At 42.6% G+C, this 19,429-nt stretch overlaps 1 protein-coding gene across 4 annotated transcripts in view; it reads right to left on the minus strand.

Moving 5' to 3' along the window:
• Positions 1 to 19,429, minus strand: part of WDR86 (WD repeat domain 86) — a 50,557-nt gene that overhangs the window by 12,683 nt on the left and 18,445 nt on the right. For all 4 annotated transcript variants that reach the window (XM_030550035.1, XM_030550036.1, XM_030550034.1 and 1 more), the window contains one exon: positions 7,115 to 7,250. In XM_030550035.1, the coding sequence (XP_030405895.1) occupies positions 7,115 to 7,250 (136 nt within the window). The remainder of the gene's footprint in view (positions 1 to 7,114; positions 7,251 to 19,429) is intronic.

Genomic DNA, 19,429 nt, shown 5'->3' on the forward strand with positions numbered 1-19,429 from the left:
TATCTAAAAGGGTGTCATCAGGAGGAGGGAGAAAACTTGTTCACGTTAGCCTCTAATGATAGAACAAGAAACAATGGGCTTAAACTGCAGCAAGGGAGATTTAGGTTGGACATTAGGAAAAAGTTCCTAAATGTCAGGGTAGTTAAACACTGGAATAGATTGCCTAGGGAAGTTGTGGAATCTCCATCGCTGGAGATATTTAAGAGTAGGTTAGATAAATGTCTATCAGGGATGGTCTAGACAGTATTTGGTCCTGCCGTGAGGGCAGGGGACTGGACTCGATGACCTCTCGAGGTCCCTTCCAGTCCTAGAGTCTATGAATCTATGAATCTATGAACATTAGCAGCTCATAGTCATCCTGTGATCTACCAATACCCCAAGGTCCTTCTCCTCTTCTGTTGCTTCCAACTGATGCATCCCCAATCTATACCTAAAGTTCTTATTATTAATCCCTAAGTGCATGACCTTGCACTTTTCACTATTAAATTTCATCCTGTTACTATTACTCCAGTTTACAAGGTCGTCCAGATCTTCCTGTATGATATCCCGGTCCTTCTCCATGTTAGCAATACCTCCCAACTTTGTGTCATCCGTGAACTTTATTAGCACATTCCCGCTTTTTGTGCCAAGGCTGATAATAAAAAGGTTAAATAAGATTGGTCCCAGAACCGATCCTTGAGGAACTCCACTAGTAACCTCCTTCCAGCCTGACAGTTCACCCTTCAGTACGACCCGTTGTAGTCTCCCCTTTAACCAGTTCCTTATCCACCTTTCAATTCTCATATTGATCCCCATCTTTTCCAATTTGACTAATAATTCCGCATGTGGAACCGTGTCAAATGCCTTACTGAAATCGAGGTAAATTAGGTCTACCGCATTTCCTTTGTCTAAATAGTCTGTCATCTTCTCAAAGAAGGAGATCAGGTTGGTTTGGCACGATCTACCTTTAGTAAAACCATGTTGTACTTTGTCCCAATTACCATTGACCTGAATGTCCTTAACTACTTTCTCCTTCAAAATTTTTTCCAAGACCTTACATACTACAGATGTCAAACTAACAGACCTATAGTTACTCGGATCACTCTTTCTCCCTTTCTTAAAGATAGGAACTACGTTAGCAATTCTCCAGTCGTAAACCCCTGAGTTTACTGATGCATTAAAAATTCTCGCTAACGGGCTTGCAATTTCATGCTCCAGTTCCTTTAATATTCTCGGATGAAGATTGTCCGGGCCCTCCGATTTTGTCTCATTAAGCTGTTCAAGTTTGGCTTCTACCTCAGATGTGGTAATATCCACCTCCATATTCTCATTCCCGTTTGTCATTCTTCCATTACCCCTAAGCTCCCCATTAGCCTTATTAAAGACTGAGGCAAAGTACTTATTTAGATATTGGGCCATGCCTAGGTTATCCTTAACCTCCTTTCCATCCTCAGTGTGTAGCGGTCCCACTTCTTCTTTCTTTGTTTTCTTCTTATTTATATGGCTATAGAACCTTTTACTATTGGTTACAATTCCCTTTGCAAGGTTCAACTCTACTTGGCTTTTAGCCTCTCTCACTTTATCCCTACATGTTCTGACCTCACTAAGATAGCTTTCCTTGCTAATCCCACCCTTCTTCCACTCCTGCTTTTTCTTAATCACCTCTCTGAGATGCTTGCTCATCCAGCTTGGTCTACAACTCGTGCCTATGTTTTTTTTCCCCTTTCTTGGGATGCAGGCTTCCGATAGTTTCTGCAGCTGCCACTTAAAGTAATTCCAGGCCTCTTCCGCATTTAGATCCACAAGTTCTTCAGTCCAATCCACTTCCCTAACTAATTTCCTTAATTCTTTAAAGTTAGCCCTTTTGAAATAAAAAACCCTAGTCCCAGATCTATTTTTGTTTATCCTTCCATCTAGTTTGAACTGACTTAGCTCATGATCACTCGAACCAAGGTTGTCCCCTACAACCATTTCTTCTATGAGGTCCTCACTGCTCACCAAAACCAAATCTAAAATGGCATCCCCTCTTGTCGGTTCCTCAACTACTTGGTGAAGGAATCCATCAGCTATCACATCCAGAAAAATCTGATCCCTACTATTCTTGCTAGCACTTGTACTCCAGTCTATATCTGCGAAGTTAAAGTCTCCCATGATCACACATTTCCCATTAGTGTTTACTTCCTTAAAAACATTAAAGAGGTCTCTATCCATATCCAAATCAGATCCCAGTGGTCTGTAGCACACCCCAAGCACTATCTCAGGGGAGGCTCTAGTAGCTTTCTTTCCCAGTGTGATTTTTGCCCAGACAGACTCTGTCTTGTCCATTCCATCACTTCTTATTTCTTTACAGTTAACCTCCTCATTAACGTACAATGCTACTCCACCACCTTTGCCTTTATTTCTATCTTTCCTAAACAGCACACAGCCTTCAATACCTGTACTCCAGTCATGACTACTATTCCACCACGTTTCTGTTATCCCTATAATATCTGGTTTCACTTCCTGCACCAGTAGCTCTAGTTCCTCCATTTTGTTACCTAGGCTCCTCACATTAGTGTACAGACATCTTAATTTTTGCAGTTTGGCTTCACTCACATTCTGTACCCTGTTAGGCACAGACATTCTACCACCAACATCATCTGTTAGTCTGTTATCTACACTGCCCTTCCTCCTTATGCCAATTCTTCTGTCCATGGCTGTATCCCCTCTTACTTTGTTTACTTCCCTCTCAAGGTTAAATTCCGGCGTGGAGATCTCACGAACATCTCCCAACCATCTCCCCCAAATTTCTAGTTTAAAGCTCTCTTAATCAGGTCGGCGAGCCTCCATCCTAGAAGTCTATTTCCCTCCTTGCTCAGGTGAAGTCCATCCCGAGAGAACAGTCTTCTGTCCGTAAATGCTTCCCAGTGGCCGTACATCCCAAAGCCCTCCTTATAGCACCACTGCCTGAGCCATCTGTTGATAGCCAAAATCTTGTCACACCTTTGTCGCCCTTCTCTAGGAACTGGCAGAATCCCATTGAAGATCACCTGAGCCTCGATTTCCTTAAGCGTCTTCCCCAGTCTGGCATAGTCTCCCTTGATACATTCCAGAGAGTATCTAGCCGTATCATTCGTTCCCACATGAAGGACAATCAACGGATTCTTCCCTGCTCCCGCTAGTATCCTTTTCAGCCGCAGGTCCACATCCTGTATCTTAGCACCTGGCATACAGCACACCCTTCTGTTCTCCCAATCAGCTCTAGTCACAGGCCTGTCTATTCTTCTCAGTAAGGAGTCTCCAATCACGTAGACCTGCCTTTTCCTGGTGACAGTGCGCTTCTCTGGTCTATCTCCCGCACCCACCGGCTGCAAGTCCTCTCGATTCCTATTCCCCCTTGAAATCCTCCTGGGGCTTATATTTGGTGTTGCCTCCATTGACTCCTCCCCTCCTCTTGCAGGACTATCAGCTCTTCTCTTTTTCCTTGCCCTCTCTCCTTCAGCGACCACCTGCTGTGTCCCTTCTTCATTTTCCAACTCTGCAAACCTGTTCCTGAGTTCTATTTCTCCTTCACTGGCCCGTCTTTTCCTCTGCCTGGTTCTCTTAGTCACATGCTTCCACCGTCCACTTTCCTCCCCCAGCAGTCTCTCCTCTGAATTCTTTGGTCCTTCTTCCATCTGCACATCTGAGCTTATCCCTTCAGCCTCCTTGTGTCTGTGCTCCATCGTCTGCTCAACCCCCCTTCTGAACTCAATCAGAGTTTGCACCTGCATCTCCAGTCCTCGGATCTTCTCTTCCATCAGCTCTATCAGGCGGCACTTCATGCAGACAAAGCTCTTTTCAGGCGCCCTCTCCAGGATCATGTACATGCCGCAGTTTCCACATCCAGTCATCCTCATTGTGTCTTTCACTGCTGCCTCTGTATGGTCATAGCCTTCCCACCTGACGCCTAGTAGTCAACGCAACACAAGTCTCCAGCAGGCACCAGACCACCACCCTATCCCTTGACTTGCTTGCCGGTTCCTCTGTCTTAGTCTCCCCTGCAACCTCCTCCAACAGAACTCCAACTGAAACTCCCTTGTTTACAGCTCTGTTTGCTGGCTCCTGTGCTGCTGCAGCTGTCTGTGCTACTGCCTGACTGGCTGGCTACTTATATAGGACCCGTAATCAGGTAAGCCCTGCCCCCTAATCAGGGCTCCACTGCTCTCCCAGCACACTGCCCCTAGCAGCCTCCACACACACACACACACACACTTTACAATCCACAAACTACAAACTACAAAAACCTGCTCCTCCAACAGAACTCCCACTGAAACTCCCCTATTTACAGCTCTGTTTGCTGGCTCCTGTGCTCCTGGCTCCTGTGCTGCTGGACTGCTACTATTTCAGAACTAAGATAAAAAATAGGTGAAATCAATGATCCTTGTATTTCATGCCTCATCATAAACTGCCAGTGTGTAAAGTTGTGTGAAACAGAAGGGCATCCAAGGATTCACATTGTCTCCAGCGCCTCACCCCTCAAAACAAATGACAAGGCATTGATTGACTACTGAAAGAGAGGAAATGACAAACGTGGTAGTTCAGTATTATTTACGGGGATACCAAGCAACCTGTCACTATACATCTAGTGGCACAAGCTTTGCAGATCTCAAATTAAGCAAGGGAAGGCTGGATCAGCAACTGGATTGCTCTTAGCGTACATTTTAGTTCTCCCTTTCTTTCAGGATTTGCTTTTTGACAGATATCCTTTATTTTCCTGTGAACTGTCCATTTGCATTTAAAGAGGTTACTTGTACATCAGAGCTTCAAAGGGGCAATGTCAAATCAAGTTCAGGCCAACATTTAGACTGTATATAAATAAATTTGTATCCAAACCTACCTGCAAACCCAATAGAAAACCCTTTTTTTGGAGGGGTGGAGAAGAAGGGGTTAAAATTCAATGGAAGGAGCAGTTCTTAAACAAGATTCCCTGGCACTCTTTGCAACACAAAAACTGCAGCACAGACATCTGAATTGACTAAATTCACTTTCATTGTCCAAGTCCAGAAATGTAAGAGAGAAACAAGCACAATCAGTGAAAGGTAAGTTGCACTGAAAAGAATCTCATTTTAATAAATCTGTGGTGTTATTAGTTACAGAGCAAAGAGAAGATGCCTGGTTGTGTGGTTAGGATGCTAGTCTGGCCTTCAGGAGACGTGGGTTTAATTCTGTTCTGCTGTGGACTTCCTGTGTGACCTTGGGCTAATTCTGACTATGTATGTGTACAGTGCTGAGCGCAGTGAGGCTCTTATCTCCACTGGGGCCTCTAGGTGCTACTGTAATAAAATCATATTGTAAACAAATGACTGGTTGTAAGGGGGAAGTTTCTCTTTTACAAGGTTAAACTGGTGTGTTTATTCTTCCCAAACAGGTCCCTAATGTTCTTCATTGCCCACTTGATGTTCTATTTCCCAAATGGGACAAGTCAGCTGTCTCTCTCCAACACCTTTTAGCTTTTATCATTATATTAAAGGCTAATAATACCCTTGTGAACACCTCTGTCGCACTAACACCATGTTTTTCCCAGGTCTGACTAAATATATCAATGCTGACTGCTCAGTCCCACAGCATGGAGTGCTATGGAAAGAGAAGGGGATGAAAGGAAAGATGGCAGAGGGTGCAAAATCTGGCAATACTGGAGTAGCAGCTTGGAAAGTTTGATTTGAACTTAGTGTGTAATCTTTCAAGTGAGCCAATGTCCATCGATTTCCCAGCTTAGCTACAGAGCGAGAATTGTTTTGAGACTTTTGTCTTTCTCATACTCTCATTAAACAAAGAAAGACCTCCCAACCCTTCACCTCTCCTGTCCTCCTCCCTAATAGGAAGTAGGAGTTACAGCAGTGGATCAGACCAGCAGTGTATATAGTTCAGTATCATGCCTCTGGGCTTGTCTACATGAACACTTCTTAAATGCCCAAGTACAACAATGAAATCAAGTTAACTTACTTGATTCTGATCATGACCAACCAGTCAGTGTGGACCAAGGAAAACCATATTCAGTATCATGTCAGCTAATCATTGTTTACCCATGATCTGTATGTCTGAGTAGTTCATATTATTCTTTCCAATGTGCATTACTTTGTATTTGTCAACAGTGAATTTCACCTACCATTGTACTGTCCTTTCACCTATAGGGATGGACAGTTACTTCCAATACCCCACAAAAATGCAGTTAGAGTTATTTGCAGGTGCCCTAGTTGAGGCAGATGTGGAAGAGGGAGCTGAAGAGGAGAGAGCAGTGGTCTTGTGGATTGGCTCAGGAAGGGCATTTCTTCCATGTTGCCTGTATGCAAGAAGGCATGGAGACATTTATTGGGCAAATAGCACACCACGGCTATATCATTCGCAGATCAGGCCAGAAGATGATACATAAAAAGGCTCAGGATGATGACTATCTAGGATCAGCATTATACATGATCCTGAAGCCAAGAACAAGAAGCATAAATGAGACATGCTAGAAGAGGTAGCCAACAAAGGAATTCGGAGAGGGGAGAGGATATGGCCAGAGGTCTAAACTGTAAACTCTCTGAGGCAGGAACTATCTTCATTGTTAGTAGTGCCTAGTACAATGAGGCCTTGATGGGGTTTGTAGGCAAAAGACGTTAGTTATTTGCAGGAATCAGGGTGGGAGATTATGGGGGTCTGAAGAGGAGTTTCAGCTTTCAGGACAAAGTAGACAGAATGTTTTGGAAGGAGAAGGAGCCAAGTTTCACAGATATATATTTTAGTTTGAGAACAATAAATTGTGCATTTCACAAACCCAATACCTTGCTATACCTGCATGCTCTAGTGCTAACTGGTGAACATGATAGAGCCTAGCCACATCTTCAACCCATCCAGAGATACTTTGAGATGTGCAGAAATAGAAGGATCCCACTGCAGCTAGGGAGTAGAAGCAGCTGCATGCACCTGCAGTGATGTTCTGCTTGGGACAAGTGAAGGCATACTTTGGTGCTCAATCTAGTAGCACTAGGGCAGGAGGAAGAGTCAGTGAAGATTTCACAAGATCTCACTCCTCACAACTATAATGTTACTTTTATTATTCACTTTTAATCAAAGGAAAAACATCCATAAATAGCAGGGAAAATGAGACAACATTTGTGGAAAGGCAACTTACAGATTCCTGCATGGTATTTCAAAGTGCTAACGCTGTGTTTGTGAGTCTTGTATGTTTGGACTTGCTCCCCAGTGTCTGCTAACCAGCACTTCACCGTCTTGTCTGCACTTCCTGAATACAAGTATCGATTCACCAGCTGAGGGGGAAAGAGAAAAGAACATTGGCAATAGCCTCCAGGGAAAATTCAGGGAATTGCACTCAAGTGATTCATCCTCAGTCACATCTTCCAACTGAAAAAAAAAAAAAGGCAATTAGCTTTTAGAGGGAGGTTTCAGCTAAACAGTCCTCTCTGAGCTGAAACATAATTGCCTGATCCTGTATTCTTTGCACAACCACGTCCCTCATGGGACTTCTGGGCCCTAAAAATGGTTTCCAAATTTCAAACAAGGGAGAGATTAAGAGCCAGATTCTCTTTTGGTGAAAGTGGGCACATCTCTCTTGAAGTTTATGGAGCTGCACTAGTAGAGAGTTTGGACTAGTTTGTCAGTTTATAAAAGTATTAGACTAACAACAATTGGTAAATACGTTGTGAGATCACAAATTTCAAATAAAAATAAACCCTCAAAGAACAAATCCTAAGGGACAAAAAGGCAAATTAAATAAACCAAGTCAGAGGCTAATGGGATAACAACAGACAAGGTCAGTGTTTTGAAATACTGTGTTTTCTTTGTAACTGTTTTGGATGTGTGTTTCCAGTATTGTTCAATGATGCAATAACATTTTTTAAAATGCTGTTTTCAGACAGGATCCTAGAAGTGTTTCATAAATGATCTTAGCGATGTAGCAATTAAAACGGTTTCCAATATTATTTGTATTACAGCAAAACTTCCTAGACTAGAGGCTTCAGCTGAGATCAGGACTTCATTGTGCTAGTCACTGTAAATACACATAGTAGGAGACAATCCCTTACAGTCTAAACCGACAAGACAGGAAGGGCAGGATTACCTCCACCAGACAGATGGGAAACAGAAGCAAAGGGAGATTAAGTGGCTAGTGCAAGATCATGTTGTAGCAAGGCTGTGGCACAGCTGTGAATTAAACCCAGTCTTCCTGAGTCATAGTCCAGTGCCTTAGCCACAAGGCCATCCTTCCTCTCATCAGCCTTCCCTACTATGGGAAAGATCTCACTGAGTTCTTCAAACATATCGATAAGGAAAATAAACCAAGACAAAACAGGCATCATTAAAATACTAAGATTGTAACCTCTTCAGAGCAAGGACTCTGGTTGGACACTTGTCTGTAAAGCGTCTAGCATGCAGCTGGTGCTACACTAACAAAAAAAAGAAATTTCTCATACCAAAAGTTCCAGTTCAGGTGCCAGGGTAATCACAGTTTCACATATCAGGTTTTTAAGGGCTGGTAGGAACCCCCTTGGGACTGATTTAAACACGTAAAGAAGAGGGAGAAACAGGTGGCAATTGGAAGAGAACTTGCACAAGGAATAATGGCTTATTTTCCCATATGAGCACACAGGTTAAAGGCTGCCACATCCAGAAGCAGGGCTTAAATTCAGCTAGAGCTGACTGGAGCAGAGCACCAGTAAATATTTTAAAAACTTGACTCCTGTCTGATGGTGTTACAGTTCCCCACTAGGGGTCCAGGGCCCTCTGGGGGGGCTGCGAGCTGGTTTCAGGGAGCCCCCAAGCCCCCAGGCACCTCCCATGAGGAATGGGGGTGGGGGCCCTGGGAAATACTCTGTGAATATAAGCCCTGTCCAGAAGATAACCCCTTGCTTGATCAAACGCTCTCTGATGTCAAGGGGAGTCCTGCATAGAGGCTGACTGGGCATCACACCAATCTAATGATGCTAGAGACCTGCAATACCCATATGATATAGAAAAGTATTACCAGCCTCATTTTACAGACTGGGAAACTGAAGTATCAACATGTTAAATATTTGCCAAGGGTCACTCAGGAAGTCTGTGGCCGAATCAGGAACAAATCTCTCAAGTCCCAGTCCTTAACCATAACATAATCCTTCCACTCCTTTTACTGCTGTTTTTGCAATAGGAACTGAACTGAAGCCACCATCTCATTGCACCTAGGGCACCTGTCAGCCATCAGTTGGTGACAGCTTTCACAAACTCCCACTGGATTTGAAGCTGTAACCTATATGGCACTCTGCACCCCGAAGCACCTCATATTTACCATGGTGATGTAATAACAAGATGTTCTGTACAAAGTATTCCTTGTGAGGTATCATTCTAAAAGTCTTGATCTGCGAAAGCTAAACATTAACATCTTGTTGGATTGTATGTGCTATCATTGTATGTAAAGTTATGAAATCTTGCTATGTGTGAGTTACTAAAGTATGATGTGAAGCACCCCAAACCAGCCTTTCAGGTACAACAGTGGAGTAGCCAGACATTCATCAAGGGAAGAACCCACTGACACAGGAGCTCTGCATAAGGGGGGAGGGATAGCTCAATGGTTTGAGCATTGGCCTGCTCAAACCCAGGGTTGTGAGTTCAATCCTTGAGGGGACCATTTGGGGAACTGGGACAAAAAATCTATCTTGGGATTGGTCCTGCTTTGAGCAGGGGTTTGGACTAGAAGATCTCCTGAGGTCCCTTCCGACCCTATGATAAGGAAGCCTCCTCCCAGGGAGCACTGAGACAATGGAGAATGTTTGGCCAACAGAGGTGGACTCCTCCCTTCCACATTTATAGACTTTCCAGCAAACTGGAAGAAACTATAAAAGACAGGGAGCGACATCTTGATTTCTCTTCACTGCCCCACAACTCAACACTTGAAAGAACCTATGGAAGACAAAGGACTTTGAAAGGGGGAGGGGAACTCAGGCTGAAAAGCAGATGCAGCCTGCACATCAAGACTCTGCAATCCAGGGTGAGATATTGTTGATTCAAATCCAATCCAGTTTCCATGAGACTTAGAGTGTGATTGTTTGATTTCCTAGGTAACCTGCTTTGATCTGTTTGCTATCACTTATAAGCATTTAAAATCTATCTTTCTATAGTTAATAAACCTGTTTTATGTTTTATCTTAACTGGAGTATTTTTGAGTGAAGCATTTGGAAATCTTAGCTCTGTTAGCAAAGGCTGGGCATATCTTCCCCACAGCGAGAGGGGAACAGACTAATTAATGAGTTTGCACTGTACAGATACAGATCCCTGTACAGTGCAAGATGGTCTAATTCTGTGTTTATGCTCCAACAGGAGTGCAGTGATGGAGATCTGTGAAATTGGCTGGTGCCTCCATTGTTGGTCCATAAGTGGCTAAGTTAAAGTACTCAGGTGACTTAGTGGGGTGTGTGTTGCCACCTGCTGTCATTTTGAGTGATAACAGGGCCCAGAAGGACTGGCTGTGTCTCGCCAGCAGAGCAGGGGGAGAGGCCAACCCAGCTGAATAGTTAGGGGAGCACAGCGGTTCCAACAACTTCCAGGCTTCACCCTGGGGATACATCCCATTATAACCTAGATCCACCTCTTGTACTTGTGTGGCGCCCATCCCTTTACTATCTGAGTGTCTCTCAATAGTCCTGCGAGGCAAGGAATTAATAATACACCCATTTTACAGATGGGGAATTAGGGAAGAAAAATTAGATATGCCCAAGATCATACAGGAAGTTTATGGTGAAGCAGGGAATTGAACGTGGGTCTCAAGTCTCAGGCTAGTGCCCTAACCACTAGACAATTCTTCCTAGATGTGAAATATTCCATATATCATTACCAACTCTTGACTTATCCAATCCTGTTCCTTTATTAAAGCAAAATCTATTTACATACAAAAACAAACTATACAGACCAAAGAGAGTGAACATTAGGGTGACCAGATGTCCCTAGTTTATAGGGACAGTCTTGATATTAGGGGCTTTTTCTTATATAGGCACCTATTACCTCCCACCCCCGTCCCAACTTTTCACACTTGCTGTCCGGTCACGCTAATGAACTTTCTAGTTTAGTAAGGCCTCACCCATTTGTTTTATTAGTTCACAGAATATAAAATATGAAATAAAATACTTTAGGCAATCCCCTAAAAAATTAATTTGGCTAATGAAATAGAAAAATGACTGCAATCTCAGGTATGAGATATGCATTGTATGATATAGATTATCAAGTACGCAAAATCCTAAATTAGGTCCTCACTACAAAATGTCAAATATTATAATTTTTAATTTTATTTGTTTCATTACAAAGATACAGATGCCTTATGCTGACAAGAGTGCAAATTAATTTTCCGTGATTTAGGTGAGGGAGGGGAAAAAACCAAAAACTTTACCCAACAGCTTTTTTAAATATACCCAGGTCTGTCAACTCCTGATTTATAAGTGATCAGAAGATACAGTTACAAATTCTAATCTGCCACTGGCCTGGAGAAGCAGTGATATCCTCAGAGCAGTACTTTCCTTGGCTGACTTTGGAGAAGCCTTGATCGCTTTGGCCGATTTCCCAATTTTGGCCGGGGAAAAGCATGGCAAACCACGGAAACGTCTAATAAATAGAGAGCACCAGCTGAGATTTGCAGATCCAATATCAATGAGAAAAGTAGATCCTGAAGTGCCTAATTCAAAGGGGTCTAAACATCTGAAAGCTAATTAGCTAAAAAAAGGAGATGGCAACCAGCTGCCTGGTTTTAAAGCCTTATTTAGAAATGAATTATATGGAGTGGTGTCATAAACAGATAGCTAAGGGTTAATGTCTCTTTCACCTGAAACACCTGACCAGAGAACCAATCAGGAAACCGGATTTTTTCAACCTTGGGTGGAGGGAAGTGTGTCTCTGAGTCTTTTGTCTGTCTTCCTGCTGTCTCTGAGCTTTGGAGAAGTACTTTCTACTTTCTAGTCTTCTGTTTCTAAGTGTAAGGACAAAGAGATCAGATAGTAAGTTATATGGTTTCTTTTCTTTGGTATTTACATGCATATAAGTGCTGGTACTTGCCACCTAATGGGAGGGCTATTGCATGACAAAAGACCCTTAACAGTTTGGTAATGGCTTCTCGCTTAACATGCAAACCACAAACTGCTAGAGAGCAGAAAAAAAAATTCTCTCTGGTTCCCTTTTAAAACCAAACTGTTTCTCTCTGCTAAAAAGCCCCTAGCAGAGAAAAGAAAAATATAATATTCCTACTGGCTTCTGGATTGTATCTTTCCCACAACGCTGCACACCATATCATAACCTTATTCCCAGATTCTGGACCTTAGCGTCCACAATTTGGGGGTTAGCATGAAAACCTCCAAGCTTAGTTACCAGCTTGGACCTGGTACTGCTGCCACCACCCAAAAAATTAGAGTGTTTTGGGGCACTCTGGTCCCCCTGAAAAACCTTCCCTGGGGACCACAAGACCCAAATCCCTTGAGTCTCACAACAAAGGGAAATAATCCTGATTCCCTTCCCCCCTCCAGATGCTCCTGGAGGGATACACAGACACAAGCTCTGTGAAACTACGCAGAGTGATTCCCCCTCTCCGTTCCCAATCCTGGAACAAAAGCACTTTCCTCTTCACCCAGAGGAAATGCAAAATCAGGCTAGCAATCCAACACACAGCTCTCCCCTTGATTTCTTCCTCCCACCAATTCCCTGGTGAGTACAGACTTAATTTCCCTGAAGTAAAGAAAAACTCCAACAGGTCTTAAAAGAAAACTTTATATAAAAAAGAAAGAAAAAATACAAATGTTCTCTCTGCATTAAGATGATACAACACAGGGTCAATTGCTTAAAAGAATATTGAATAAACAGCCTTATTCAAAAAGAATACAAATCAAAGCACGCCAGCACTGATATTCATGCAAATACCAAAGAAAAGAAACCATAGAACTTACTATCTGACCTCTTTGTCCTTACACTTAGAAACAGAAGACTAGAAAATCGAACTACTTCTCCAAAGCTCAGAGGAAACAGGCAGACAGACAAAAGACTCAGAGACACACTTCCCTCCACCCAAGGTTGAAAAAATCCGGTTTCCTGATTGGTTCTCTGGTCAGGTGTTTCAGGTGAAAGAGACATTAACCCTTAGCTATCTGTTTATGACAAGTGGCTATCACTGTATAGCTGCCCAGAACGCCGACCTGTTCACTAGCCCAGTTGCTGAGAGAGGCTTCTCCTCTGCACTCTGTGCCAGCTGAAACATTAGCTCTCACCTACCACGGAAGAATAGAACAAATCTGATCATTCAGGCCACACCATTTGAGATATGCTATTGCATGAGAAATTTCAGGCAGACCAGTTTAGCACTAGCAAAATTAGGGCAGGAGCAAAACAGATCATAATGGTAAAATTGTTACCGCTTTAGCTATGGTGAGGTCATCTTCTGAGTGGCTCTGCTCTTGGTTGGGCCTCTAAAACACTACTTTAATAGCAATGTTCCCATCCAGGCAGCTCTCAAGACTGAAGTGGCCAGTAATGGCTTAATGCTCAGCAGTTTGGTGGATCTGAACATGCAAAGCAGCTCAAAATTTCCCTTCTCTTTGTATGACGGCCAAAAATATCTGCAATACAACTGCCTGGCTGGTACTTATGCCAAGGCGCATAGACATGCCCTTTCCTCTCACAGGTACATCTCTGCCAGATATCAGAGGGGTAGCCATGTTCGTCTGGATCTGTAAAAAGCAACAGAGTCCCGTGGCACCTTACAGACCAACAGACGTATTGGAGCATGAGCTTTCGTGAGTGAATACCCACTTTGTTAGACGGTTGTAATGGAAATTTCCAGAGGCAGGTATAAATATGCAGGCCAGAATCAGTCTGGAGATAATGAGGTTAGTTCAATCAGGGAGGATGAGGCCCTCTTCTAGCAGTTAAGGTGTAAACACCAAGGAAGGAGAAACTGGTTTTGTAGTTGGCAAGCCATTCACAGTCTATGGGTATGGCTACGCTTTGAAGTGCGAGTGTGGTCGCAGCGCTGCACGTACTCCACATCCTGATGGGGTTTAGCTTGCAGCGCTGGGAGCCGCGCTCCCAGCGCTGTGGCACTGTTTACACTGGCGCTTTACAGCACTGTACCTTGCAGCGCTCAGGGGGGTGTTTTTTTTCACACTCCTGAGCGAGAAAGTTGCAGCGCTGTAAAGCGCCAGTGTAGCCCAGGCCTTTGTTTAATCCTGAGCGGATGGTGTCAAATTTGCAAATGAACTGACGCTCAGCAGTTTCTTTTCAGCCAAGGAGAACAAGTTCACTTCTCAGCCCTTCAATCAGATCTGGACAAACATTATTGGTGTCAGTGCATCCATGCACATTCCCAGCCACTCCTGTGTCTCTTCGCGTATCAAATTCCCAATTATCTACTTACTCACCACATCACTGGGCTGCATTCCCACAACTTTTCAGCAGGAGACTCATTTAAACTGAGCTTGCTAAATACAGAATCACTAATGGGACCAGTTCCTGAGGACCAACTATACGAGCTTTCAGCTGAGCTGGCCGTTCAAGATCCTATTCCAACCACATTCATTTTAATGAGCAAAAAAAAATCTGCAGACAAGAGGTTGTTTTCTGACAATAAGACCATAGTTGTTATGCTGGCTGGATTCTCAGAAAACAAACAAACAGACCAACTCCTCCACTGCAGCTTGATCTGTTGGATTGGTGCTGAAACTACGCTTCTCTAGTACCCCTCAGGTACTGTACAAAAATACACTACACAGATTTATATGTGCATCACCTGACTAGTTATAAAATAAATACTGAGGCAAATTACGAGATTTAAGAACATTTCAAATCCAGTTAACAACTGGAACAACAGGACAAGTTGTTCCTCCTCTTGTGATCACACTGCATCAGGAAATGGAGTGCAAGTGACAATTTAGTAGGTGGCACTGCTCCATCCCGAGTACTAAAATTCAATACATCTTTAGGGCGACTTGTCCTACTAAAGGTGCCGTATTTTGGGAGACCCAGAGCTAAGCCCCTGCCTGTTTTTGGTCATGTTGCACTTTACACCACAGTAGGAATGTTTCCTTTGGCTTCCAAACTAAATCCCAAACTGGATAACTTCATTCTACTAACCTATGTTCCTCATAAGAACATAGGAGATGCCATACTGGTCAGACCCAATGGTCTATCTAGCCCAGTATCCCATCTCCAACAGTAGCCAGCATCAAAGCTTCAGGGAGAGTGTACACAATAGGGCAATTTTGAACTGATCCACCCATCTTTCAGTTCTGGCTTCTGTCAGCCAGAAGTTTAGGGTCACCTCAAGCATGGGGCTGAATCCCTGACCATCTTGGCTAATAGCCATTAATAGACCTATCAGCAATGAACTTGTCTAGTTGTTTTTCTAACCCAGCTATACTTTTGGCCATCACAACATCCATGGATATGAGTTCCACCAGCTAATTGTGTGAAAAAATATTTCCTCTTGTTTGTATTAAAGCTGCTGCCTATTAATTTCATTGGGTGACCCTTGGTTTGCATATTATGAGAAAGGGTAAATAATACTTCTCTGTTCACTTTCTCCACACCATTCATGATTTTATAGACTCCTCCTCCCCCCCCAACCCCTGCCCCAGTTAACTATTTTCTAAGCTGAACAAACCTAATCTTTTTAGTCTCTCCTCAGACAAAAGCCATTCCATATCCTTGATCGTTTTTGTGGCCCTTCTCTCAACCTTTTCCAGTTCTACTATATCCCTTTTGAGATGGGGCAATCAGAATTGGACACAGCATTGCAGGTGTGGGCTCACCATGGATTTTTATAGCAGTATTATGATATTTTCCATCTTGTTATCTATCCCTTTCCTAATAGTTCCTGCCCTACTGTTAGCCCTTTTGGCCCCCGCTGCACATTGAGCTGAAGGTTTCAAAGAACTATCCACAGTGACTCCAAGATCTTTCTCGCATGGTAAAAGCTAACCCATCATTTTTATGTTATATATTACTGTAGTTGGAATTATTTTTTCTCCATTGTGCATTACTTTGTCCTTATCAACATTGAATTTTATCTGCCATTTTCTTGCCCAGTCACCCAGTTTTGAGATCCACCTGTAACTCTTCACAGTCTGCTTTGGACTTAACTATCTTGACTGGTTCTGTATCATCTGCAAACTTTGCCACCTCACTGTTCACCCCCTTTTCCCGATCATTAGAGAATATACTGAACAGCACAAGTCCCAGTACAGATCCTTGGGAAACACCACTGTTTACTCCTCTGCATTGTGAAAATTGACCATTTATTCCTACCCTTAGTTTATCATCTTTCAGACAGTTACTGATCCATGAAAAGACCTTCTCTGTTGGCCCGCAACGACTTAGTTTCCTTATGAGACTTTGGTGAAGAACTTTGTCACACACTTTCTGAAAATCCAAGTACAGTATATCAACTGGATCACCCTTGTTCACATGCTTGTTGACCCCCTCAAAGAATTCTAGGAGATTGGTGAGGCATGATTTCCCTTTATAAAAGCCAGGTGGCATTCTTTTGCTCCTCTTACTGTCTTTTCTGATTTGTGGTATACATTTAATCTGAGCCTCTATTACGGTTTTTTAAGTAGTCCAGCACGCTGCCTGCAGGCATTTAAACCTTGTGGCAACACCTTTTATTTTCCATATAACAAGCATATTCGTTTTTGTGTAGTTTCCCTTTTTTAAATTAAATGTTACCATGACAGGTTTTTTTGTATTATCACCTCTCCAAAGATATTAAATTTAATTACATTACGGTCACTATTACCGAGCAGTTCAGCTATACAGATCAGATCCTGTGCTCCATTTAGGTGTAAATCAAGAATTGCCTCTCCCTTTGTGGGTTCTAGAACTAGCTGCACCAAGAAACACTCATTTATGGTGTCTAGAAATCTTATCTGCATCATGTCCTGAGGCGAGGATAGTTGAAGTCACCCATTATTATTGTAATTTCTGCTTTTGTAGCCTCTCTAACCTCCCTCGGCATGTCACAGTCATGGATACCATCCTGGTCAGGCACGCAGTAGTATATTCCTACTGCTATACTGTTTCTAGTCAAGTATGGAATTTTTCTATCTATAGATATCCTATGGCACAGTTTGTTTCATTTAAGATTTTTATCTGGGCTGTCAATTAATCACAATTAACTCACGTGATTAACTTAAAAAAATTAATCACAATTAAAAAAATAATTACAATTAACTACAGTTTTAATCACATGGTTAAACAATAGAATACAATTGAAATTTATGAAATATTTTGGATTTTTTCCTACATTTTCCATATACACTGTATTCTGTGTTGTAATTGAAATCAAAGTGTATATTATTTTAATTACAAATATTTGCACTGTAAAAATGATAAACAAAAGAAACAGTATTTTTAATTCACCTCATACAAGTATTGTAGTGCAATCCCTTTGTCATGAAAGTGCAACTTACAAAGGCAGATTTTTTTTGTTACATAACTGCACTCAAAAATAAAAAACAGCATAAAACTTTAGAGCCTACAAGTCCACACAGTCCTATTTCTTGTTTAGCCAATTGCTCAGAAAAACAAGTTTGTTTACATTTACAGGAGATAGTGCTGCCTTCTTCTTATTTACAATGTCACCAGAAAGTGAGAACAGGCATTTGCATGGTACTTTTGTAGCCAACACTACAAGATATTTACGTGCCAGATATGCTAAATATTCATATGCCCCTTCATGCTTCGGCTACCATTCCAGAGGACATGCTTCCATGCTGATGATGCTTGTTAAAAAAAATAACGCATTAAGTAAGTTTGTGACTAGACATCTTGGGGGAGAACTGCATGTCTCCTGCTCTGTTTTACTTGCATTCTGCCATATATTTCATGTTATCGCAGTCTCAGATGATGACCCAGCACATGTTGTTCATTTTAAGAACATTTTCACTGCAGATTTGACAAAACACAAATAAGGTACCTATGTAAGATTTCTAAAGATAGCTAGAGCACTAGATCCAAGGTTTAAGAACCTGAAGTGCCTTTCAAATCCGGGAGGGATGAGTTGTGGAGCATGCTTTCTGAAGTCTTAAAAGAGCAACATTCTGATGCAGAAACTTGAAATCAAATATAAATATAAAGTGAGCACTGCACACTTTGTATTCTGTGTTAATTAAAATCAATATACTTGAAAATGTAGAAAACATCCAAAAATATTTAAATAAATGGTATTCTATTATTGTTTAACGGTGCAATTTTTTTAATCACTGGACACCTCTAATTTTTACTTTATTTAACTCTATGCTTTCTTTCACATTAATGCCACTCCCCCACCAGAGCAACCTCCTCTTGCAGCGTCATTTTGACAAATACCCCCAGAGGCTGTACATCAGTAGTAGATGAAGCAAAATCTGGGGACAGTTGGTAGAACACCTTGGAAATTCTCAGGTTAAGAGGTACTGTATATATTTAGGGAAGGTTGTCCAAACGGTTGTGGTAAGGAAAGCATGTATTTGGTTATGAATGGATAATGTTCCCTTAGCCATGCCCTGACATTTTTAAACGCATAGGTCTGAATCAACTGCATCGCTACATCCTCCCCAGCGGTCTCCAAGCAGCTGCTGTACCTTCCCTGATGCAGCCGCCAGGCTGGTTGTTTGTTGCATTGCAGGGAGAGGAAAGAGTGAGTAGCTCTAGCTGCTCCACAACCTGGTTAGGTAACAGGCAATGGAAGTCTCAGAGGGAGCAGGTTGGAAGCTTGACTGGCTCTGCCTAATCCAATGGGAGCACCTAGCAAAGGACAGCCCAAGAAAAGGGGGGAGCGGGAGACAGGGAGAAAACCTAAGAACCAACCACCACTCACGGCTTCCTGATTCTACCCCCAGAACAGCCTGGAGGCTACTTTAGCTTGTGCCAGCTGGCAGGGATACTCAAGAGACCACATGCCAACTGAGGAAATCCAGAACACAGCCCAATCCTGCCACTTCACTGTCCCCACTCCTCCCAATATGTCTTTTGAACCTGGAGCCACAGGAAATGAAGTATAAAACCATGGTATCCCAGCTGTATTCCCACCAGACACTGTCCCCCATACACCAGGGGAATCTTGCAGGTGGTTTCTGCTCCCTTTTCACCACCAGAAAAATGCAAAGGGAACAAGACAGAAAAATCAGCCCCGAACTACTCACTGTGACCCCTTTGCTCTTTCTGAAACAATATGTCTGGCCCTCAGATTGAAGAGGTCTGACTCCATTGATTTACGGTATTCTAAGGCAGGGCTTATGCATGTAGCGCTGCCTATAGTTAAAACTACCTAACACTTTTCATTACAGTCCATTTTCATTTGCTTACAACCTTGCCGAACTTTAACCATTTGGACTGATATTTTCCAGGCTTGGTTTCTGCCTCAGGCCACAGATTTTTGCAAAGTTTCAGCAAAAGCAGTTTAGTTACTTTTGAGAACAAGACTCAGGAAAAGTAGGTTTCTTGAAGAGCG

This window comes from Gopherus evgoodei, chromosome 2, assembly GCF_007399415.2.
Source record: "Gopherus evgoodei ecotype Sinaloan lineage chromosome 2, rGopEvg1_v1.p, whole genome shotgun sequence".
NCBI lineage: Eukaryota > Metazoa > Chordata > Testudines > Testudinidae > Gopherus > Gopherus evgoodei.